Source organism: Artibeus jamaicensis, unplaced genomic scaffold (assembly GCF_021234435.1).
Source record: "Artibeus jamaicensis isolate MK-2021 breed Jamaican fruit bat unplaced genomic scaffold, CSHL_Jam_final scaffold_1689, whole genome shotgun sequence".
Lineage (NCBI taxonomy): Eukaryota > Metazoa > Chordata > Mammalia > Chiroptera > Phyllostomidae > Artibeus > Artibeus jamaicensis.
In genome coordinates, this window is record NW_026522029.1 from 4,641,871 (window position 1) to 4,667,081 (window position 25,211).

A 25,211-nucleotide genomic window follows, 5' to 3' on the forward strand; every position below is an offset into this window, starting at 1 on the left:
CATATGTTTATTTTCATTTTTGTCCCATTAGTGTCAAACAAACTCAAAGAGTTTGGAGGCTCTGGATAGAAACAAATGGTAGATTTATTCAAGGGTCTAGAGGTCTGCCAATAGGAAGCACAACTAGGCAAAAACCAGAAGTGGTCCGAAAAAGAAGAGAGAAAAGTTGAGTTCTTATAGTAAGAAGCACATTCTTGGCCTGACTGGTATGGCTGCTCAGTGGATTGAGCGCTGGCCTGCGAGCCAAAGGGTCACCAGTTTGATTCCCAGTTGGGGTACATGCCTGGGTTGCGGGCCAGGTCCCCCAGTTGGGGACGCCCAAGAGGCAACCACACATTGATGTTTCTCTTCCTCTCTCTTTCTCTTAAAATAACACCCCTCCAAACAAAGTGCATTCTTGAGCATAATGAGTTCTGCATTTTTAGCCCTAAAATTGGTCCAGATGTCAGGCAGTCCACACTGGTGAGTCCTTCAGCAGGTAATCAGAAGGTTATCTGGAGGTCATCGGGTAATCAGAAGGTTATCTGGAGGTCTGATGAATATTGAGGCATTGCTGCAGGGCTGAAATGTTCAAAAGTTTAAGTTCCTAGGCTTGTTAAAACAAGAATAGAACTGTTTCCTCATACCTCAACCTACTTGATTTCAGTAATTTAGTCTTTCACTCCATTCTTCATTATGTGGAAACTCCTTGAAGGCAAGATCTTTTATTCTCTGCTGTTATTCTAGAGTCTCTAAAACACTATCCGGATACATAGCAGAGGTCAATATTTTCGAAAAACTAAATTAAAAATGTTTCCGGGTGGTTTCTCTTAAGGATTTATGTATCAGCTCAACGAGTAAGTTTTTTTTGGAAGTCAGAACACAAAAGCACGTCATGATCCCAACATTAAAACAATCGTTGCACTACATAAAAATCCCCAGAGTACTTATTTCTCAAATATAGACTTTTCTGAAAACTTTTGTTACCAACATTGTTAGGGCACTCGTAATCCCTAACATTGGTGACTCCCCAAACTGACGCACATCACAATCAGACCAAGTGACTTTTCAACATCGTTCAGCCTCCCCATTTCCTAATGCAGGTCTGGGGTGTGGTCCTGCTATCTATCTCTGAAAGCACCCTCAGTTGACTGGTTTTCTGATATGAAGCTATGTCTGAGAATCAGCCACCTTAAGAATCTAAACACAGCTATTACAGAGTTTCTTCCTCACCAGGTCTTTGAGCCTATTTCTGGTAGCTCCCCAGTTAAAAAAAAAAAAGCAAGCAAGCAAACCCCTTAACTGCTCCCCTGAGGAACAATCACTCAAGGGAACGCGGCCGGTTAAAGCAGAGACCCAGGAGGTCAGCACCTCGAGCAGGAGGCCCGGGCGTCCGACAGTACAAGTGACGTCTCCGCGGGGACCCGCCCGCGTCTAGGGACCGCGACGCCCGGGAGACGGTAGCTCTGCGGGAACCAGGACTGGCCTCCTACCCGCCATCCTTTCCACTCTTGTCCCAGCTCATAACCACCCCCAGCCAAAGGCAGTGCGGCGCTCAATGCCTCTTGCTTTTAAAGCCAGCTGAACCACGGCGCCGCAGCGAAAGGCGCAGAACCGCAAGGCCGTAGGGCCGGGTAGGACAACACTGCAACCGCGCCCTGAGTTCCCGCCTCCCTCTAAGAACGTCCCACGTACGTGCGCGCGCCGCACTCGCCCCTCTTCCACGGAGCGTCGCGAGGGCGGGGGCGCCGCGTGCGCGCGCGCTCTCGTCCGTTCGTTCGTTCGTTCGCTCGCTCGCTCTCGGCGGCCGCTCTTGCTGCGGCTGGGGCTGGGGGCGGTGGCGGCGCGGGCGGCGGGCGGCGCGGGGCGGTCCGGCGGGTTCAAAGAGGAAAACATGGCGGAAAACAAAGGCGGCGGCGAGGCTGAGAGCGGCGGCGGGGGCAGCGGCAGTGCGCCGGTAACTGCCGGGGCCGTCGGGCCCGCGGCGCAGGAGGCGGAGCCGCCTCTCGCCGCGGTGCTGGTGGAAGAGGAGGAGGAGGAGGAAGGCGGCAGGGCGGACGCGGAGAGCAGCGCGGCCCGGCCCGACGACGGGGGGGTGGCCGCGGCCTCCTCGGGCTCGGCCCCGGCTGCTTCGGCCCCTGCGGCCTCCGTGGGCCCTGCAGTTCCTGGGGGGGCGGTATTGACGCCGGCCCCAGCTCCAACCTCGGCTCCCGCTCCGGGTCCTTCCGCGGGGCCGCCTCTTGGACCTCCAGCCTCTCTCTTGGACACCTGCGCCGTGTGTCAGCAGAGCTTGCAGAGCCGGCGTGAGGCGGAGCCCAAGCTGCTGCCCTGTCTTCACTCCTTTTGCCTGCGCTGCCTGCCGGAGCCGGAGCGCCAGCTCAACGTGCCCATCCCGGGGGGCAGCAACGGCGACATCCAGCAAGGTGAGCTGGAGGCCCTGCTGGAGGTCTGGACTGAAGGGGCTTGGCGGGGCCGAGGAAGAGCTGGGGATGGAGATACTCGGGCCCGGGACTGCTCCGAGCAGAGCGGTCTCGAGGGTTGTAAGGTGAAAGACACGGCCCCTGGGACAGTTTCCAGAGCAGCTGGACGGCCAGAGATACGAGGGCGGTGGAGGGAGGGGGTGCCAGCTGCGGGAGACTGGGGGAGGGGACATCGCTCCAGGGGAGGTTTGTGCGGTGCGGATACACGCCGGGGAGGCGTGGACTCGGGGCGGGCGCAGGTTCGGAGAGAAGAGGGGCTCTGGGAAAGGGCTGGTGGGAAGCGCTTGGTGTGGGAGGGCCCAGAGGTGGGAGAGGTGTTGAAGAGGGAGTAGGTAAGAGATGAAGGCTGTGAGGGGGACTTGACCTGTTCAAGACTAGAGGAAAGAAGAACTAGGGATTAAATAGAGGATAAAGGGCATTGGAGAGTTTGGGGTTAAGAGGAGGCGTTTGGTAGAAAGTAATTTTAAGATGACATTGGGAAGGAGAAACTCTGGTAGGAAAAGAGCTCTGAGAGGCCTGCATGGTTAGGGAAAAATACTAAGGTTTAGGGGTGAAGGAGAAATGAACTTTGAAGGGAATTGGAAACTAGGAAGAGCTGGGCCTGAATTTCAGTTCATTGTGCATTAATGAGCCCCTGGTGTTTCGGACACTGTAGGATTGAATGAAATTCTTACTGAGCTTATTCACAGTCTAAGGGAAACAAATACAGAACCTATAGCAGTGGAGGTGGGCACTTGCTGCAATGGAGTGGCGCAGTCTAGAGAAGGTCGGGGAAACTTCACTGAATAGAACACCCTTGGCCAGGTTTCTTGAAAGGTGAGTAACTCCCAGGGCACCTTACACAGCTCTTCATTTAAGGGATGTGTGAGGTGATTGGTGGAAACCAGGTTGGATTCAGGGGCTGAATAGGTAAAGGGCCTGCAATCCCTTTCTGAAACCCTTCAGAATAGTTTGGAAATTTTTCTTCTTCCTGGAAAGGTCTTTAACACTCCAGCAGGGTTGGGGTTAACAACACATCATCAAACACAATACTTCTGTAGTGAAACATGCAAATATCACACTAATAAGGTAGACAATAAATAGCCTTCCACAATTCAGGGTGGGTTTTGTTACAAATTTATGAAAAGAAATTTACAAACCTTTGAGGTCAGGAGCTGCAGATAATAAGGTTTTGTGGATCTGCACCAAAGCATTTGGGATTCATCCCATAGGGTGTATCTTGTGCAGTGTAGACCGAAGGGAATTCTGAAGCATTTTGGCTCATTGAAGGGTAGGAACGTGAGGCTGGAGCAGGCCCAGTTAGGAAGGCGGATCTTGGAAGTAATCTAGGTGAGAAATAAGCATTGGGGATAGGTAGTGAAGGACCGATGTCCTGTATTGAGGAAGGAAGCATGTTGCTGTGGAGGAATGAAATTGACTTTGGGAGACATTTGAGTTTAGATGTTTACTTTGTTACTTCCTGCTTGTGACTTGGACAGATCAATTTTTCTTAGTTTAAGTTTTCTCATTTGTGAAACAAGGACAGAATTACCTTCCTCATAGAGTTATTTCATTGATAGAATAAAGTATGTATACTGACTAGTACATGATAGTTACTAATGAAATGTTAGCTAGTCTGTAGTAGTAGTAACTAATTGTAAGTAGCCATGGTAATGGAGATAAGAGCATTGAGAGTTCCAGGCTTTTAAATTTAATTTAATTATTTATTGCTTTTTGAGAGGGCAGTGGGGAGATTTGTTGTTCCACTTATTGATGCACTCACTGGTTGCTTCTTGTATGTACCCTGACCAGAGATGGAAACCACAACCTTGGTGTATGGGGACGATGCTGTAACCAACTGAGCCACCCAGCCAGGGCCTGGAGTTCCACGTGTCTTGTTTGATGGGTAGCAGTGCTGTTAATGCAAATAAAGTAATTCAATTCAGCCACAGAACAGGTTGTGGGTGTGTGTATGGAGGGGGGGTGATATAATTTTAGTTTTGGGTACTTTGGTTTTGAGGTATTGAGGCATGCAGGAAAGGATGTTAAGAATAAGGATTTGATTGATGGAGAAGATAGTAAATGGTGATGGTTATATAGAAGGTGGATAATGGTTGTGTAGGTAACTGCTCATGGCCTCATGAGTGTAGTAAGACATTTGGGATTTAGTGTTCTTGTGGGAACCTGGATTAGGTTAGAGGTTTAGAGGGAGCACAGGGTGAAAATTGGGTTTGACTGCTGTGGTGGAGGGACTGAGGTAATGTAGTTTGCTCTCTGATATTTGTGCAGGTGAGAGAATAACAGTCTGTAAAGTCCCACTTCATTTCTCCACCCTTTGTTTTGAACTAGGAGAAATAAATAGATGGGTCTAAGTACTAGTTAGTCTTGAGGAAATACTGCGTTCTAACCAGTATCTAAAACAAATGAAGTCTGGCGGCCACCATGTTTTTAGGCAAGGAGTCTAGAAAATAATGTTAGTATTAATTCCTGTTTGTATCTTTTGCTTTGCTCTTTAAAAAAGTGAGCATGCTCTTCTGGAAGGAACACTGGATTTGGAGTCAGGGAACATAGTTCTGCCACTTGCTTTCTGGTTCCCTCAGGTTCATGATGTTTCTGTCCTTTAGTTTATCTCTAAAATGTAGCTAATAGGCCTTCACTTATCTCTCACAAAGTCAAATTAAATAATACATGTGAAAATGCTTTTATAAATTGTGAAATGCTTTGTAAATGCAAAGTTTTATCGGACAACTTGTGGTTCCGTCTCTGGTCTGGGAAGCCAGAGCTGGTAGTTTTTCATCTTAAGTGGTTCGGAATCGCTGAGAGGTACATTGCCCTCCCTTCCGACTGACCGTCTTCTGTTCCCCTAGCACACCGAGGTTGCTCACGGTGGTTCTCCAAGTGTAGCTTCTGGACCAGCAACATCAGTAACATCTGATCTTAAGAATGGAAATTTTGGGTGCCCCCGGCAGGCTGTCTGACCAGCAGTCGGTGTTAACAAGCCCTCCAGGCGATTTTGATGCACACTAAGTAGCTTCTGAGTGGAGGGCTCATCACTTCACTTGTTGCCTCCTGAGGGAGGCTTTTTCTGAGTACTTTTTCTTAAATGCTTTATTTTTTTAAGAGAAGTATTAGGTGTATAGCAAAATTAAGAGGGAGATATGGAACTTTTAAAAGAAAATTAGAATCTTGGAAAACTATCTGCTGCCATGAGCTTGACAGCTTCTCAGTATTTAAAAGCATTTATGATGAGATTGGTAGTGATATTAGCACTTTTTTTCTGGAATATTGTGCAGTAAAGTGTTAACATAGGGAACTAATGTTTTCTAGATGACCAAATGTGTGATATTACAAAATCGTGTGTAGAAAAAAGATGTAAAGTGCAAAATAGACCAATAGATTTTAATGTAAGAGTAGTAAAAGTTATGAGTATGGTTTGAAGTTCTACATTACAGCAGATATTTAAGAAATAAATGTGCTTTTTGCCATGGTTGGTATGGCTTTTAGTTGGTTGGATGTCACGGGTTTGGTTCCCAGTCAGGGCACATGCTCAGGTTGCAGCTTTGGTCCCTGGCTGGGTCTCCATTGGGCTCATAACGGAAGGCAGCTGATTGGTGTTTCTCTCTCACATCAGTATTTCTCTTCCTCTCTTTCTCCCCTCTCCCCTCTCTAAAAAAAAAAAAGAAAAAGAAAAGAAATAAATATACTTATATATTTTTTATTATATCAAAGAAGAGCCACATATTTGTCTGAAAAGGCTACTAAAATACCCTGCCCTTTTCTTAAAATACACAGCTGTGTGAGGCCAGGTTTTCTTCGTATTCTTCAGATAAAACAACCCATCACAACAGATTTAGTCATCTATTAAAGCAGACATTAAGGAGGTATTTTTGTTTCTGAAAACGTAGTTGTTTCTTTTTTTAAAAAAATTATTTATCTTTAGAGGGGAAGGGAAAGAGAGGGAGAGAAATATCAATGTGTGGTTGCCTCTTGTGTGTCCCCTGTTGGGAACTGGCCTGCAACCCAGGCATGTTCCCTGACTGGGAATCAAACCAGGATCCGTTGGTTCACAGGCCCGTGCTCTATCCACTGAGCTACACCAGCCAGGGCATAGTTATTTCTGATACATTATTTAAGCAGGTCATGCATTTGTTTTTAAATAAATTAATATAATATTTAATTGCAATAAAACTATTAACAGAATAAAATATTTCTTAAAAACCTTTATTCATTTTTAGAGAGAGGGAAGGAGGGAGAGAAACATCAGATGTGTGGTTGCCTCTCATGCCCCCCATCCCCCCAACCCCCTGTGGGAACCTGGCTCACAACCCAGGCACGTGCCCTGACTGGGATTGAACCAGAGACCTTCTGGTTTGCAGAACAGCCCTGAATCCAGTGAGCCACATCAGCCAGGGCAACAAATTAAAATATTAATATAGTTTAAAATTCTTCTAATACTATACATATTGATGGGTAAAACCCATTTAAGTAAAATTCTTGGAGATTCTCAATAATTAAGAGGATAAGAAGGATCCTGAGACAAGAAAGTTTGAGACCTGCTCCGTAAAGGACAGTCAGAAAATGATGGTATAGAGTCATTGGGAGGGATGTCAGACCATGGAATAGTAGAAGGTTGCAGATTCATACATTTAGAGTTCATTTTGGGGTACCCATTGTAGTTTGTAAAGAGCTCGCTAAAAAGAACATAAAGGTGAAAAAAGACTTAATAACTGGTTGACCTTTTGTAAATTCCTCACTATAGTTATTATTCCCCCCTACCCTGCATATTAAGATTGGTTGACTGGGTTGTATCATTTTACTTTTCCTAAGTCCAGGATTGGGGGTTGAGCTTTTATAATATTGGGTAAATTAACCTCTGTGTCTTCTGTGGCCACGAACTACCTACTAGGGAGTCGCTTCTAGAATGGACATAGGTCTCAAGGGAAAGAGGGGAAAAAGACCAAGGATTAATGAATATAAGTAGATTATTTTTAGAAAAATATTTGAAGTCTGTGCTTTCACGATGGGTAAATAGCATGAATTAATGTGGTACTAATGAATAACACTTTTGAATGCTGATTATATGTTATTTATGTTGCTGCTTCTGTGAATTGCTTGTCCCTGTGTGTTCTATCTCTTTTAGCACGTTTATATTTTTTGTTATGATTTACAAGAATTCTTGGTAAGTTCCATATACTGATCCTTTGTTAGTTATGTAAGTTGAAGATTTATTCTGAGCCTACCGTGGCTTGGTGTGGCATCTAGCCTCTAGATGCCCTCTGCAGTCTCTGCCTATGGTGACTCGCTGGTCTGGGCGGCCGAGAGACTATGGCAGAATTAACAGTCACTTCTAATGCTAGGCCATTAAAGACATACAGTTTTACTCTTAACTCTTCGGATCCTGTGTCGTTGGTGAAAACAACTGCTACTCTATCAGACCTGTAAAGAAACCCATGTAGAGAAGAACTGAGACCTTCTGCCAACATCCAGCACCAGCTTGCTGGCCACGTGAATGAACCACTTTGGTAGCATAGTCAGGCTCTCAGATGACTGCAGTCCTGGCTGACACCTGACTGCAACCTCATTGGGAGGCCCAGAGACAGAGCCACTTGCCAAGCCACTTCCAAATTCCTCACTCTAAGAAACAGAGCTAATGAACTACTGTTTTAAGCCACTAAGTTTTGGGGTAATTTGTTACGTAGCAACAGATAACTAATACACTTGACTTTTTTTTTACTCTTTAGAAACTTGTCTTTTGATATATGACAGGTGTATTTTTCTTATTAAACCCCCCACCCCCAGTTTTTCTGATTTTATTGCCTGTTATAAAGCTGAGGTATACTTTGTTACAGGCATACCTTGGAGATACTGCGGGTTTGGTTCCTGACCACCGCAGAAAAGTGAATATCACAATAAAGTGAGCCACACAAATTTTTTGGTTTCCCAGTGCATTTACAGTATTTACATGATACTGTAGTCTTTTAAGTATGCAAAAGCATTATGTCTAATAAAGCAATGTATATATAACTTAATTAAAACTGCTTAAAAATGCTAATGATCATCTGAGCTTCAGTGAGTTGTAATCTTTTGCTGGTGGAGGGTCTTGCCTTCAATTTGTAGAGAAGGCAAAATATGCAAGGCGCAGTAAAATGAAGTCTGCTTGTGTTCATTAAGGTAATTTCATTCCCCTCCATATACACCTTGTTCATCATCAAGATTATTTTGACTTACCTTGACTTTTTGCTCTTACATATTTTAGAATCATCTGTAAAAGTTCATTTAAAAAACTTGTCAGTATTTTTTGTTGGAATTGCTTTGCGTATATGGATAAATTTGGGTAAACATGCTTTATTTACAGTTTAGTGTCTGCCTATTCATAAACATTGTATGCCTTACCATTTACTGAAATCTTCTGGTTTTGAATATTATGTAGTCATTTTTCCTAGGAAGTTCTTCCATATCTTTTTGAGTTATTCTTATATATACATGGTCCATGACTTACCATGGTGTGACTTAAATGATTTTTCTACCTTACCATGGTGTGAAAGTGATATCCATTAGGTAGAAATTGGCCAGGCTAAGCTATGATGCATGGTAGGTTAAAAGCATTTTCAACTTAATATTTTATACTTACAGTGGGTTTATTGGGACATAACTCCATTGTAAGCTCAGGAGCATCTACACATGTGCCCTGACCAGAATCAAACCAGTAATCTTTCAGTTACAGGATAATGCTCCAATCAACTGAGCCACTGGGCCAGGGCTATACTTTATATTTTTACTTTTAATGTAAATGGTTTGTCTCAGATTACACTTAGCTAGCTGTGTTTGTTTTGTTTTCTCATTTTAAATATCTAAAGTATATTAATTTTCTGTTTGTATTTGATAATTTCATCATCTGAGGTTTTTGAGGTCTTATTTTACAACTAGCTTCTGCCTAGTCTTTTTTTTTTTTTTTTTTTTTATTTTTAGAGAGGGGAAGGGAGGGAGAAAGAGAGGGAGAGAAACATCAGTGTGTGGTTGCCTCTTGCCTGCCAGATTCTAGGGACCTGGCCTGCAACCCCGGCATGTGCCCTGACTGGTAATCGAACTGGTACCCCTTTGGTTCATAAACCCACACTCAGTCCCCTGAGTTACCCCAGCTGGTCTAGCTTCTGCCTAGTCTTGATCATAGCATAGTAGATGGTGTGTTCCAGTGTTTTACAGATTTTGATGGTAACTGTGTTTATCAGGACTTTATGTATGAATCCTGTCAGCTGATTTGCAACTACCAGCTTCTGAAGAGTGTTTTGTCTTTGCTTCTTTTGGGTGCCACCAACACAGAAGCATTGAAATTAAGTTTAGTTGGTGTTTCTCAGAACTGGCATAGGTTGATTTAGGGTTTATATTGTAGGCTGACCTGTGTTTGGAAATTCTCAGGAGGAAAGTTCCTCACTCTGAATTTAGGCAGTGACAATTTTATTTCTGTGCTATTGGTCAGATTTTAAAAATTTGCTACTATTATTTGCTTACGCACCCTTCAGAGAGTGTAATTCGGGCCTGCTTTATGAAGAATGTTGGTTCTACCTACTTTGCATAAGCTCTAGTCTCCCATATCATCTCCATTCTCAGTTCACTACCCTGTTTGTACATCCTAACAGTTGCCGAGAATAACATTTCTGAGCCTTTGCATTTTCAAAGTTCTCTTTATTTTACCCTTCTACTTAAATGGTAATAGCATGACTGAATATGAAATTCTAGGTTGAATACATTTTTTTCCTCAGAACTTTGAGGAAAGCTCTCTTGCAGGTCTCCAATTTGTGTTGACAATACTAGTCTGATTGTTTTATTTACTCTTCCTGGAACCTTTTAATCTCTTTATCCTTATTTTGAAATACAGTGATATGCTTCTATTGATTTTTTTCCCTTACATCGTTTTTAATAATTCACTGTCTTTCTGTTGGTCTTGTGATCTTTGTAGTAACACATTTTAAACTTAAAAATTTTTAGCCCTTACTGGTGTGTCTCAGTGGATTGAGCACCAGCCTGTAACTGAAAGATTGCTGGTTTGATTCCCAGTCAGGCACATGCCTGGGTTGTGGGCAGGGTCCCCAGTTGGGGGCACACAAGAGGCAGCTGATTTTGTGTGTCACATACATTGATGTTTCTCTTCCCTCTTTCTCCTTCCTTTTCCCTCTCTCTAAAAGTAAATAAAATCTTAAAAAAAATTTTTGTAAGGATACCCTTCTTCCCTCACCCTCTACATCCCCCCAAACATTTTTTGGAACTGTTACTGTTGGGAGGTTGGTACTTTTGAATTCATATTCTCTCTCCTGCCTTTTGTCTTCTGTTTTCCTTCTCTTTGTGCTTTTTCATTCAACTCACATTCTGAAAGATCTCCTTGACTTTGTTTTCTAATCTTTTTTCTCTTTATGTTAATTTCTTGTGTTCCTTTTTGTTTTAGGCTTCCTCAAGTGGTAGAATCCTTGTACTCATCCATTTGAGTGAGGCAAGCAAATGCTGATAGGAGGCTTTGTACTTGTTAATTGTTGGACTTCACTTTAGATCAGTGGAGGGGGTTGGCACACTGAGACCCATGGGCCACATCTAGCCTGCTGCCTGATTTTATATGGCTTATGAGATAAGAATGATGTTTACATCTTTAAACAGTTGGAAAAAATCAAAAATATTTTGTGACATGTAAAAATTGTATGAAATTAAAATTTGTGCTGTAATTAACATTAAAAAAAAGATTTTAGTATTTTGAGAGAGAGGGAGGGAGGGAGAAAGAGAGGAAGAGAAATAGCAACGTGAGAGAGAAGCATTAATTGGTTGCCTCTTGTACATGCCCTTACTGGGGACAAACCCACAACCCAGGCATGTGCCCTGCATGGGAATCAAACAGACAACCCTTCACTTTGTGGAATGACGCCCAACCAACTGAGCCACATTGGTCAGGGCCATAAGTAACATTTTTGGAATACAGCTATGCTCGTTTCTTTAAGTATTATCTATGACTGTTTTCATGCTGCAATGGCAAAATGAATAGTTGTGACAGAGACTGTATGTGGTGCTCATTGCTTTGCACTGCTTTTTGGTGCACTACAAATTGTAGTGATGCGGTAATAACTTTGTAGATGTATATGTATGACTGTAGCATGACATTTACAGAAATACTTTAATTTTCAGTGCATATCTATCATTTGAAATAAGAAAAGTGGATTTCACATGTTCTGCATTTAATGTACAGTGGAGTGTGAGTTATTTCTTTTTTGAATTAGTTGGCAAAGTGTTTATTACTCACTTTTACTATAGTTCTACATAGCTATATACTTACTTGTTTATATAACAATACAACATACGGACAATACCACCTTATGTACTAGTCATGATATTCCCAACTCACAGGAAAGCAATGGACAGAGAAATCAGAAAATTAAAAATGGGTTATCTCATCACAGCAGACTTTAAAATTAAGAAATAAAATAAAATCAAGGTTACTTTTTGCATGGATTATTTGTTATCCAGGCAAGGAAAAACTCTTTACTGATGGTGAGTTAATTAAATCCTCCCAGTTAAGTAAAACATTATCTCTTACAAAAGAATCTCATCATCATATTAGTAGATTTGTTTTACAAAAATCTTTACTTAATTATTGTTAGGAGTTTTGTGAATTTTATTTGGAAGTTTGTTTTCTTTTTTACATACATACGTACACAATACTCTTGATACTAGTGTGTCCACAAGGCACAAAGTATTTACTGCGCTTTCTGATGCCATGCCTCATGTTGACTGCCAGAGAAAAATTCTAGACCACTGTGGCTGTCATCCCACTTGTTGCTTATTAGAATGCTGATACCCAAATTAAACATTTTTCTCTTTGCTCTGGCTGGTGTGGGTCAGTGGATTGAACGCCAGCCTGAAAACCAAAAGGTCGCTGGTTTGATTCCCAGTCAGGGCACATCCCTGGATTGCGGGCCAGGTTCCAGTAGAGTGCATGTGAGAGGCAGCTACACATTGATATTTCTCCCTCTCTTTCTCCTTCCCTTCCCCTCTGTCTGAAAATAAATGAATGAACGAGCGAGTAAATAGATAAGTAAATGGAGATATATATACATGTAGCCTAGCACATGAAAAGATGTTCAGGATCATTAGTTATTAGAGATGTAAATGAAAACCACAAGACACCACTTCTAGGTTGCTTCTAATGAAAAAATCAAAAAGTGTTGATAAGGATGCAGAAAAATTACAACCTTTGAACATGGCTTGTGGGAATGTAAAATGGTGTTCCTGTTGTAGAAAACAGTTTGGTTGCACTGCATTCTAAATGTAATTAGTGCTACAGAATGAGGTATGTGAAAATGGTAAAAATGTGTATGCTACAGAATGAGGTATGTGAAAATGGTAAAAATGTGTAAACTTATTTTGCCACAGTAAAAAATACTTTTAAATTGTTTTCCCTTCCAGAGATTTTAAAACTACATAGACTCATTTCTCATTATTTGTGGTCCTGTGTTTTAGAATTCACCTAGTCACTAAAATTAATTTGTACCCCTAAAATCAGTCATTGTGGCATTTTCTAATTCGTGGGCATGTGCAAAATATGGCAAAGTACTTGAGGTGCCCAACGCATGTGTTCCCAGCAGAGGGGGAACCAGGCGATGCTCTGCCTTCCTTCAGCTCTCGTAGTGGAAATGAAAATCTTTTGTATCTCGTTTTGTGCCACGTTTTTCTCATTTTTGTACATTTTGTTGATTTCTCTGTTTAAAATGACCCTCACATGTAGAGCTGAAGTGCTGTGTAGTGTTTCTAAGTGCAAGAAGACTATATATATATACACTTTATGGAGAAAATACATGTTAGATTATTTCAAGGCATTTATAGTGTTATTGGAGTTACAGTGCTGATGGCTTGATTTCAGTGTTAATAAATCTAGAGTACATATTGTGTTTAAGAAATACACATAAAAGAAGATTGTATTTGGTTGGTAGATGAAAATGTGCCCATTGTCTTGCAGGGACCAACCCTGAATTTCCCCTAGTGATGGTTCAATATCTACTAATTTATATTTTGTAGCAACTTCATAGAATATAACTACTGTAAACAATGAGACCTGACCCTATGTAAATGCAAATAAAAACCTTTTCTCTTTTATGTAAATAGCCATATTTAATTTATTCATTTAAAAATGTATCTTGGAGATACTTTGTCTTTTGCTCTGAAATCTATTTGATCTTAGTATAGCTATTCTTTAAAAAATATGAGGACTTTATTGAGGTATAGTTTACAAACAGTCAAAGTGTACAGTGGTTTTAGGTATATTCACAAGAGGTGTGCACCATCACACAGTCTATTTTAGAATGTTTTCATCACCCCAAAAAGAAGCCCTGTACTCAGTTGGTGGTCACCTCCCATTTACTCACAGTGCCCTCTCCCAGACCCAGACATCACCACTGACCTGCTTTCAGTCTCTTCCAGATCGGCCTTTTCGGAACATTTCATATAAATGAGATCGTGAGTGGTCTTCAGTCACAGGCTTCTTCCATTCACCACAGAGTTTTCAAGATTCGTATGTGCTGTAGCACGCGTTGACACCAAAAATTTTTTTTCTTTTATTTTTTTCCCCAAGATTTTATTTATTTCTTTTGAGGGGGAGGGAGAGAGGGAGAGAAACACAGATCGGTTGCCTCTTGTATGCACCCTGAGTGGGGACCGAACCTGCACACAACCTAGTCCAGTGCCTGATTGGGAATTGAACCGGTGACCTTTTGGTTTACAGACCATGCTCCAACCAACTGAGCCACACTGGCCAGGGCCCAGGTCATCATTCTTTTTGGGCTTGAATAATACTTTGTTTGTGGTTATACCACATTTTGATTATCTGTTCATCAGTTGATAGGCCTTGAGTTTCTCCCTTTTGACTATTATAACTATGCTGCTATGAATGTTTTTTACAAATTTTTTCATGAACAAACATGTTTTCACTTTCATTATGTGTGTTTATAGAATGGAATTTCTAGTTTGTATACAGTAACTGTATTTACTCTTTGAGGAACTGCCAGACTATTTCCCAGAGTGGCTGTACCATTTTATGAGTATATTCCTATCAGCAACATGTGTGAGGGTCTCGATTTCTCCATAATCTTGCCAACAGTTGTTATATCTTTTGTATGGGTGCCATCTGTGGGCACGAAGTGGGGTCTCACTGTGGTTTTCATTTGCCTTTTCCTGATGGCTAGTGATGTTGAGCATCTTCTCATGTGTATTTTATTTGTATTTTTTCTTTGAGGAAATGGAACATGACCCTCTAAGCCTTTTGCCCATTATTGAAGGATTTTAAAAAATAGTGTATTTTTTTGAGAGAACGGAAGGGAAGGAGAAAGAGGGAGAGAAACATCGATGTGAGAGAGAAACACTGATCTGTTGCCTCTTGAATTGCCCTGACCGGGGACAGAACCTGGAACCCAGGCATGTGCCCTGACCAGGAATCGAACCAGCGACTTTTCACTTTGTAGAATGTTACCCAGCCAACTGAACCACACCAGTCAGGGTCTTGCCCATTATTTAATTGGTTTGTTTTATGTGAAGTTGTCAGAGTTCTTTGTATATTCTAGATAGTAGATCCTTATATCTGATTTGCATATATTGTATCTTGTATTTTTGGGTTGTCTTTCACTTTTTTGATGGTACGTTGCATAAGTATTTTTAACACCTTGCTATTTTTTAAAAACTTCTCTTTTACTGTACAAAATATGTAAGAAAATTTGCCATTTTACCCATTATTAAATGTACAACTCATTGGCATTAATTGTATTCATAAAGTTGGCAGCACAAAAGTTGTGCTGAAGTCCAGTTTCAGTGAAGTACAGTTTATTTTGTGTGTGTGTGTGTGTGTGTGTGTGCTTTTGTGTTTAATGTCATATCTAAAAAGCCATTCCCTAGCCTCAGGTCACAAAGATGTACTCTTATATTTCCTCTGAAGAGCTTTACAGGTTTAGCTTTACACTTGGATCCATAATGTAGTCAAGTTAATTTTTCATGTAAAATTTGTATGTGAGGTTAGGGTCCAGCTTCATTATTTTGCATGTGGATATCTAGTGTCTCAGCACCATTTATTGAAAATACAGTTGACTGAGGATTAGAGGCACCAGCCCCCTAAGAGAAAAACACATTTACAGCAGTGTGCTGTATTGATCAATGCCATAAGCTTACAATGGCTTTATGAGATGAATTGTCTGTCAGTATCTACATCAATATCGTCTTATGTGATAGAAAACACTGTGGATGCTATACGTACTACTGTTACAGAACAGAGGTCCAAAGGGGGCAGTATTTGGCTCACCCAGGGACACCAAAAACTTACCGAACAGATGCACTGGCCAGACTCCAAAGGATGTTATACTAAAACTGTCCGGACCCCCTACTGGGCCTGAACATCCATCGCCAATTAGAAAGACATCTCTCGATGCCAGAGATTTGTGAAAAGGAAAGGAAATGTTTATTTAATGCTATACAGACCTAACATCTTCATTAAAATATCAAAGTCCTTTAGGATATCTACCTACGCACACAGTGCTCCCTTCTCCCCCTGTACTAACTCCGGGTTCCTTAAATCAGGAAAAGGGCACACGTCCATTTTTTTCCAGGCAGGTGGTACCGGTAGCTGTGTCGCTGTCCAGGCAGGATCTTCAATTAATCCAAAGTCATGCGGCACCGTCTTACGGTCCACTGGCAAGAATTCTTTGTACCCATTTTCCCAGGCAAAGTCTCTCCTGCTTTCCAGGCCACGCGGACAAATGGAGCACCCCAAAGCTGTGTGGGCCTTTTCTACCAAAGCTGCAGGGGTCAGCACTCTGACCAAAAACGCTCAGTTCTTTTTTGACCTGGCTGCAGAGCAGGTAGGATCACCACTATGGCAAAGCTGAGTGGTAGTTCTCTGCTAAAGCTGCATGGTGATTCTCTCTCACATGGCTGTGGGTGTCCCCATTCTGGCCTAAAGCGCGTGGCTCTCTCTTTCACCTGGGCAAGAGGGGGTCTGCACTCTGCCAAAACCGGGTGGCGCTCTCTCTTTCACCTTACCAAGAGGGGGTCCTCACTCTGCTAAAACTGTGTGCTTCTTGCGATGGCTGCCATGTCTGCCTTTAAATCCCTGAGCCAGTCCTTCTTTGCAGCCCCATTTCCGGCTCCTCCTACAATTGGTTACACCTGCCAGGACTTCATATCCTCCCAGCTTTACTGGACTGCCATAGTGAGTCTGGGCAGGTGTGGCCCCATGGCATGGAGCCAGTCAATTCCAAGCTCTCACGCAGGAGCTGTAACTCAGGGGACCAGCCCCCAGTTACATCCTGGGTAGAAGTCACTTCCTTCTCCCTGGCTTAAAGCATGGCCACAGCTATTTAACATATCTATGAAACCAGTTAAAGGTTACAGATATTCCATAGGTTAGCTGCAAAACTGTTGCTATGTAAAACAGCTCTCAGTGGCCCTGCTCCATTTGTTACTTCCCCCAACTGACACCTAGGGGTGGTGGGGGTGGCGGTGGTGGTGATGATGAGGACATCTTAATATTTCCTGGACAGCTTGAGTTCTGGACCCCATTCCAAATCCTTTTTGGGGGCCCCCCTCCTGTCTGCACCCTATTACACTACTAGACATTTTCACCAGACAGTGAAAAGATAGTGTAAAAAAGATATTCCTGTTTAAGTACAGGTATAATGATTCATGCATTGATAATGATAATGAAAAACCAATATGATTGATGGTAGCCTAGTGTAATCGATATAATTGCTTCATGGTAGTAAGGAAATCTCCAAAAAAAATTTACACATATATTTATTGAAAAAAATTCACATTCAAATGGACCTGTACCGTTTAAACGTATGTCGTTGAAGGGTTAGCTGTACAATTTTTCCCTGTTGAATTGTCTTAGCACCCTAAGTCCTAACCTGAGTTTTTATTTGAGGACTCTGAATTCTATTCTGTGGATCTACATGTGTATCTTTTTGACTGTAGCCAGTTATCTTCCTTATTGTAGTTTTGTATTAAGTTTTGAAATTGGGAGCAAGTCTCCCCTTCCACCCCTTTTATTATTTTTCAAGATTGTTTTAGCTATTCTACATCCCTTGACTTCCCATATATGTAAATTTTAGCATCAGCTTGTCAATTTTACAAAAAAAGTCAGCTGGGATTTTGAAATTATATTGAATTTATATGTCAGTTTTGGGGACTATTGCTCTTTTAACAATATTAAATTCCAGTCTACGAACATAGGACATCTTAATGTTTATTTAGGTCTTCTTTATTTCAACTGTGTTTGATAGCTTTCAGAATACACGTTTTACACTTTAAATGTTTATTTCTAAGTCTTTCTGATGCTTTGTAAATGAAATTTTTATTAATTTCATCTTTTGGATTATTTCTTCACAGTTATTCTTTTCACTGCATAAAACTACAACTGAGTTTTGTACATTGATCTTTTATTTCTCAACAGATTCTGAGGATTAGGAGGTAAGATATCTTTGGAAGGCCATTGTTCTGCCTGCTGAAATTAAATAGAGCCACTCCAGCTCTCCTCATGGTTGCTGTTTGCAAGATACATCTTTTCCGACCTGTTTACTTTGAGTCTATTTATATATTGAGTCTAAATTGTGTCTTGTAGACAATGCATATTTGGGTCCTGTTATTTATTTATTATTTTTTAAATTTATCCTGACAATCTCTTGTCTTTTGGTTGGGTTGTTTAATTCATTCACATTCACTGTTTTACTGTTTAATTGTATTTATACCTGCTGTTTTGTCTCCCTTCCCCCATATGTCTGATATCCTTTGTGCCTTTTTCCATTTTTGCCTTTTGTGATACAGATATCCCTATCCCTGGGGCTGTCAGGGCTGGGGTTTTTTTTGGGGGTGGGTGGGTATCAGTAACTTCACTGGTTCATTTTAGTGAGGTCAGGTTTATTTTTCACTGTAGTTGCTGTAACACTGTAGTGTAAAGCCTCTGATGTCTCTTGTCAGAAGGCATAACCTTGGACATGTATGTTCGTTCACTCTGGAATATTTGGTTTTAGGAGGTCTCACTTCCTTGATCTGTGTTAAGTTCTCTGTCTCTGCTGGCATCACATCGAGCTGTTAGGCTCTGCTAATAATGGGGGTCTGGTTACTCTGTTGTTGACAGTTTTATGGGACATAACTTTTCCAGTCCGTTGTACTTATATTCAGACTGCTTTCAGAGGTAGTTTTTGAGGCTTGTTATGACTCTAACAGGGCTTCTTTTTCGGTTCTTCGGGTCTGTAGTAAGCTAACTAGCCTGTGGTTTAGCTTGTTCTCTTGCAGCTGCTAGCTTCCTCTTACTTGTTTACCACCAACATTTACTGTTTTTTGCTTGTTTGTTGTTTTTAAGATTTTATTCATCCATCTTCAGAGGGGAAGGGAAGGAGAGAGGGAGAGAAATATCAATGTATGGTTGCCTCTTGTGTGTCCCTCGCTGGGAACCGGCCTGCAACCGAGGCATGTGCCCTGACTGGGAATCGAACCGTAATCCCTTAGTTCGCAGGCCTGTGCTCAATCCACTGAGCCACACCAGCCAGGGCACATTTACTGTTTTTAAGAATGTCATTAGGTTAGAACTTTTTCACACTCTTCCAAGTAAAGTCAGTTCTCGTGGGAAAAGTTTCAGCTCTCTTCCTACAGTCTGCCTCCCCCTCTGGGCAAATTCTCTGAGCCACTGCTCTGGAGCTGTAGGTAGGGCCAGTGAGTGACAGTGAGTGAGCGGAGGTGCAGGAGCCTCTGGTCTTACTTGCATCTCCTTAGGCATGGCACCTCTGCCCCACAAGCTTATGAGTCAGTTGCCCCAGTATTCTTGTCCTGTTGTACCCGGGATAAGGTTATACCCTGTGGGTTGGGACTCCATGGGGGAAGGAGCTTCTGATTTCTTGGCCACAGTGCCTTGGATTTATGCAATCCGGAGCTGTGCGGGATTAGAAATGCTGGTGGCCTACCACCTCTTGGGGATTTGGAGCTGGTGGGAGAGGTCTTTTTGGTCATATCTGCCTGGACTGTTGCTTTCGTCATGGTGATATGGTGGGGAGGGGAGTGGGTTGTGGTTTAAGACCCACAGACATTTTAAAATATATTTTTTATTTATTTATTTTTAGAGAGAGGGGAAGGGAGGGGGAAAGAGAGAGAGAAACATCAGTGTGTGAGAAACATTGATGGGGCCTCCCGAACACCCCCAACTGGGGACTGCCTGGTCTGCAACACATTCATGTGCCCTGATTAGGAATCGAACAGGCGAACTTTCAGTGTGCAGCCTGGTGCTCAGTCCTGATGTGAGCCACATCAGCCAGGGTGAGATTAAACCAGGATGTAGTCTTTTCTTGAATAAATTCTTAGGATAATTGTCTTTTCTCATTAGTTGTACTTTTTCTGGGTTTTGATATTACAGTGATTTTTGAGTGTGTTGAATTTTGGTTATCATGTCTGTCACTTGAGGTCCTGTTTCGTCTTTTTTAGTAGCAGTCTTCCTGTTGAAGACACATTGACTAGCCAGGTGGGTATATATGCTCAGCTTCCATTTGAGCCCTGATGCTATTATACCAGCAAAAGTGGAGGCTGACTGTCACTGCCTTGTTGTGAGTAGATGAGATGGAATTGAAGGGCCCCCTGGGTTTTCCCCAACAAAATTAGATACTAACTCATACAATTTTGTTGCATCTAAACTGGGTTCCACTGAGCCCAGTGACCCCAGGGATGGAGGAAGCAATAGGGATGACTCCTGCCAACTTTTTGCTGCAGGATAGGGGTGGAATCTCAGCCCCCTCGGGGACCTTCGCATCGCAGTGTGGGAGTGCAGTGGAGTGGTGACTTGCTCCATCTCCCACCACCTGCTCCTTTTTGTTGTTGCTCAGTGGGGGTAGAAGTTCGGCTCCTTCTTGTTGTTACCCATTGATAGGGAGGAATAGGAGGGTTTTGGGTTTTTTTTAGTAGTTTAGGTGTTAAAAATAATGTCAGCTTAATTAAAGTCTCTTGTATTTAAAATCATGGCAGTGGAGGCCCAGGCCAGGTAGCTCAGTTGGTTAGAGCACTGTCCTGATAAGCCAAGGTTGTGTGTTTGATCCCTGGTCAGGGCACATACAAGAATTGACCAATGAATGCTTTAAAAAAGTGGAACAACAATTTGTGCTTGCTCTCTCTCAAAATAATTTTTTAAAAAACATGGCAGTGGAGATTCTGAGGATCCCCACCCTTTTTCCAGTGTTATTGAGGTATAATGGACAGAATTCTAGGATGTTGATGTTTATGTCACGATTTGGTGTACATATACATTGTGAAAGAATTCCTCCCATCTATTCAGTGAACACGTCCATCACCGCACATATTTTTATGCCTCTGTTGGTGAGCTCATTTAAGTTCTACTCTTTCAACAACAGATTTCAGATATGCAGTGTGTCGTTACCAACTGTAGTCCCCTGGTACTCTTTAGCTCCTCAGATCTTACTCACCTCCCGGCAGAGTAGCCCTTGTACCAACTTCTCCCTGTTCCCCCATCTTCCAGTTCCTGGCAGCAACTCTCTTACTGTTTTGTGAGTTTGACTTTTTTAAAATTTCCACATATAAGTGATGCCATGCAGCAATTGTCTTTGTTTGGCTTATTTCACTTAGCATAATGTCCTAAAGATCCATCCATGTATTTGCAAATGGCATCGTATCACTTTATCCATTTATTTGTTGGTGACATTCTGGTTGTTGCCATGCCTTGGCTTTTGTGGATAAAGTTGTCATGAGTGTGGGAGTGCAGTGTCTTAAGTACTCACTTAATTTTAAAGATCGAAGCGATCATCAATACAATTTACTTTTGCAAATGAAAAAATTACAGGTCATAGTGTCTAAGTCAAGGTTATTTAGCTAAGATGTTCTTCTTCCAATTCAACTTTTATAAATAAGACATGGAAAATATAAATGGTTATATAGTGACAACTCACTTAAAATGACAGGTTTCTAAAATAAATAGTAGTTACATTATCAGAAAATTTAAAACACCATAATGGATAGGAAGATACTAAGTGTACAATCTTGTTGGGTAGGCCATTACTTCATAATAAGATGTTACATTACCTTATTCAGTCTCAGTTAAGTAGGGTTTTGTTTAACATAACTGCCTCTATAACATTTCTTCTTGAGTGGCTCAGATGCACCTCAGTTTCACCATGTCTGAAATTGACTTCATCTCAGCAGTTTCTATACCTCTTTTTATAAGCTCTATGTTACTGCCTAACCACTATCATTTCCTGAGCCAGACATTTGGGAATGATCCTTGTTGCCTCTTCTAAACACATCTCTGCGGGGGACTCTGTACTTTTCTGGTCATGTTTTAGCTATGATGCTTTTGTATTCTTATGTCCTTGGTAACAAGATGATGTTGGTCTCTTAAAATGAGCTGTGAAATGTTTCCTGAAGAGTTTGTGTATGGTTTATGTTATTTTTCTCTTTGAGAGAATTGTAGAAGATGTTTAATTACTAATGCAGTTTCTTTACTTGATACCAGTATATTCAGTTTCTCTATTTTTTCTTCTTGAGTCAGTTTTGATAATTAATGTTGTCTAGGAATTTGATTTATGTAACTCGTCTTAAACACATTCATAATATTGTCTTAATACTTCTGATATACGTAGGATCTATTGTTATAGATCCTGTGTTTTATTCTTGCACTGTTGGTTTTGGTAATCTTTGGTCTCTCCCCCCCTTCCCCTTCTTTCCCTCCTTCCCTTCCCCTCCTCTCCCTCCTCTTCCCTCCCTTTCCACCTTCCCTTTCTTTTTTTTTTTTAAGTTTTTATTTGTTTACTTATTTTTAGCGGGAGGGGACGGGAGAAAGAGAAACATCAGTGTGAGAGAAAAACATCCATTGGTTAACCTGCAACCCAGGCCTGTGCGCTTTGGAAGGACGTCCAACCAACTGAGCTACACTGGTCGGGGCTGCGTCTTCCCTTTCTTAGTTGTACCTTCTCCTCCATCAGCTCGCTGTGTATCAGTTTGTTGGTCTTTTCGAAGAACCATCTTTGGGTTGCACCCTGCCTCCCACAATTGATAACTACTCTGGTCTTTATTTCATTCTATTTAATACAGATTCGATTTGCTGTATTGAGGGGCGTTTTCAGATCATTGGTTTTAGATCTTTTTTGTTTGTTTGTTTGTTCAAAGCTTTAAAGCTATAAAATTTCCTCTAATCCTGTGTTGTCACGTGTTAGCTAATATCCTATTAGTATAAAAATTAAAGCTAAGTAAAATGGATTGCGAACCTCAGCGTTCTAGTCACGTTGGAGGTGTGCAGTAGAACTGCGTCCGGCGGCTGCCACACTGGACGGCGTAGAGGGAGAGTTCTGTGGATGTTCAGCACTGCTTCACTGCGTGCTGTGACGTCCACGGTAGTTCCGATTCCTATTCATTTCAAGATGTTTTCTCATATCTCTGTCACTTCTCCTTTTGCCTATTGGTTATTTAGAAGTTTGTTTAAATTTTTAAATCTCTGGAGCTTTCCAGATTTGTTTGTTTTTACTTTCTAATTAAATTTAATTCTGGTAGGAAAATAAACTATATGCTTTAAAGCCTTTTCAGATTATTGAGATTTACCTTTTTTAAAATGTTGTTTTATTTATATTTTTTTAGAGAAAGGGGAAGGGAAGGTGAAAGAGAGAAATATTAATGTGTGGTTGCCTCTCACACCCTGTTGAGGACCTGGCCTGTAGCCCAGGCACGTGTCCTGACCGGGAATCGAACCAACGTTTGGTTTGCAGGTGGGAGCTAAATCCACAGAGCCACACCAGCCAGGGAGCTTTGTCTAAATTAGCATAAGAGTTGGCGAGCTGTTTCTGGAAAGGACCAGGCAGTACATATTTTAGGCTTTGTAGGGCACATAAGATCTCTGTTGGCCTTTGTCCCTGGTTCCTGACATGGAGAGTGTAAGGCTGAGTGATAGGGGTGAAAGGAACATCTTTTGTTGTCCATAATAAACCCCTCTTCGCTGCACCAGAGGTGGGCCTCCCAAGAACATGATTCTTAGTGGGCCTCTGGATACTTTTTATTTTAAATTAAAACTATCCAATAATTGTTCCACTTCTTTATGCATTCATTGGTTGACTCTCGAATGTGCCCTTTTACTGGGGATTGAACCTACAACCCTGGCATATAGGGACAGTGCTCTAACCAGCTGAGCTACTCAGCCAGGGCGAGAGTAGCTTCAGGATGGGCTCTGGTAGGAGAAATCAATCACATGACTAGAGGGTGGAGCTAAATGTTGCGGGACCTCTAAGGAAGGGAGAGGACCTCGACATTGGATTCGATTGTGCCTGTATAATGGAATCTGTAAAAACCTCTAAGCAGTGAGGTTTGGAGAGGTTTGGCTCTGTGAAGCCACCCATGTGTTGGGAAAGCGTGCAGGGCTGGGGTGGGGCATGGAAGCCCTGTGCTCCTCACTCCTCCCCGTACCTCTCCCAATGGATCTCTTCCATGTGCGTGTTCCTGAATCATAGCTTTTGTAATAAATCACTAATAGTAAGGAAAGCACTTTTCCTTGAGTTCTGTGAGTTGCTCTTGTGAATAATTGAACCTGAAGGAACAGGTTGTAGAACCCCCTGAACTGTGACTGGCATCTTAAATGGGGGCTGTCTCGTGAGAATGAGACTTAACATGTGGCGTCTAATGCTAACTCAGAGGTAGTTAGGGTCAGAATTGAATCGTAGGACACCCGGTTGGTGTCAGAGTGGGAAAAGATATTAGACACTTGGTCTCAGGAGGAGAGAAACCTCTGATAGTGCTTTAAAAGTAAAAACTAATTCTTAGTTGGTGAGTCATACAGGAACATACTGTGCCTGATTTGGCCTGTGGGCCCGTAGTGTGCCCTTCTCTGGACTAAGGAATGATCTGTCCTTGAGAATGTTCGCTTGGTGCTTGAACAGAATGTGTGTTGCATGGTCTTTGAACGGACTGTTCTATATGTCAGTTACGTCAAGTTGAGTAGCATATCGTTCACAGCTTCTGTGTCCTTACTAACACAGTTTTTGAAAAATCAATTCCTGAGAGATTAATATTGAAATCTTCAACTGAAATTGCTCAATTTTTCATTTCTCCTTTAATGTATTAGTTTTTGCTTCGTATATTTGTTAGGTACATAGACATTTATAATTGTCACTTATTCCTTACGTCTTCACCCCTTAACACACAAAATGTTAATCTTTGTGAGTAAGCTCACGGAAGATTCATCTTCGGAAGCTCTTCATCTGAGAGCTTCCCCCACCCCCCATGTTACTAATACAGCCACTCCGTCTTTCCTACGGTTACCGTCCTCATGCTGTACCTTTCTACCTCCTTTTACTTTCAGCCTGTTGTGTTTTCTAATCTAAAAATGCTTATGTTGACAGCATATAGTTGGATTTTGTGTTTTACCCAGTCTAACAATATCTTCCTTTTTATTGGAGTGCTTAGTTTATTTATATTTAATGTAAGTAATGATACGGTTGGATATAGATAGGTTGACCATTTTTTGTTTGTTTTATAGCTGTATCATGTCAGTTTTGCATTTGGCCCTATCTTTTACTAAGCATTTTTGTTACCTAGTCTTTTTAGTGTATTTAAAATTTTTCTCTATAATTTGGATTTTTAGTTTTTTGGAGCATGCCTTTATCACAAACCGCTTCTGAGTAATAGTGTGTTAATTTTCTTAAAATATAGCATCTTGCCCTGGCCGCTGTGGCTCAGTTGGTTGAGTATTGTTCCACAAACCACAAGGCCGCCGGCTGGATTCCT

The 25,211-nt window shown here is 41.7% G+C and overlaps 1 protein-coding gene across 3 annotated transcripts in view; it reads left to right on the forward strand.

Moving 5' to 3' along the window:
* Positions 1 to 1,829: 1,829 nt before the first annotated feature.
* TRIM33 (tripartite motif containing 33) overlaps positions 1,830 to 25,211 on the forward strand; it is a 112,543-nt gene continuing 89,161 nt past the window's right edge. For 2 of the 3 annotated variants that reach the window (XM_053655868.1, XM_053655869.1), the window contains exon 1: positions 1,831 to 2,402. In XM_053655868.1, the coding sequence (XP_053511843.1) occupies positions 1,874 to 2,402 (529 nt within the window). In that variant the 5' untranslated portion in view covers positions 1,831 to 1,873. Of the gene's footprint in view, positions 2,403 to 25,211 lie in introns of all 3 variants that reach the window. The other variant, XM_053655870.1, reaches the window with a different exon arrangement.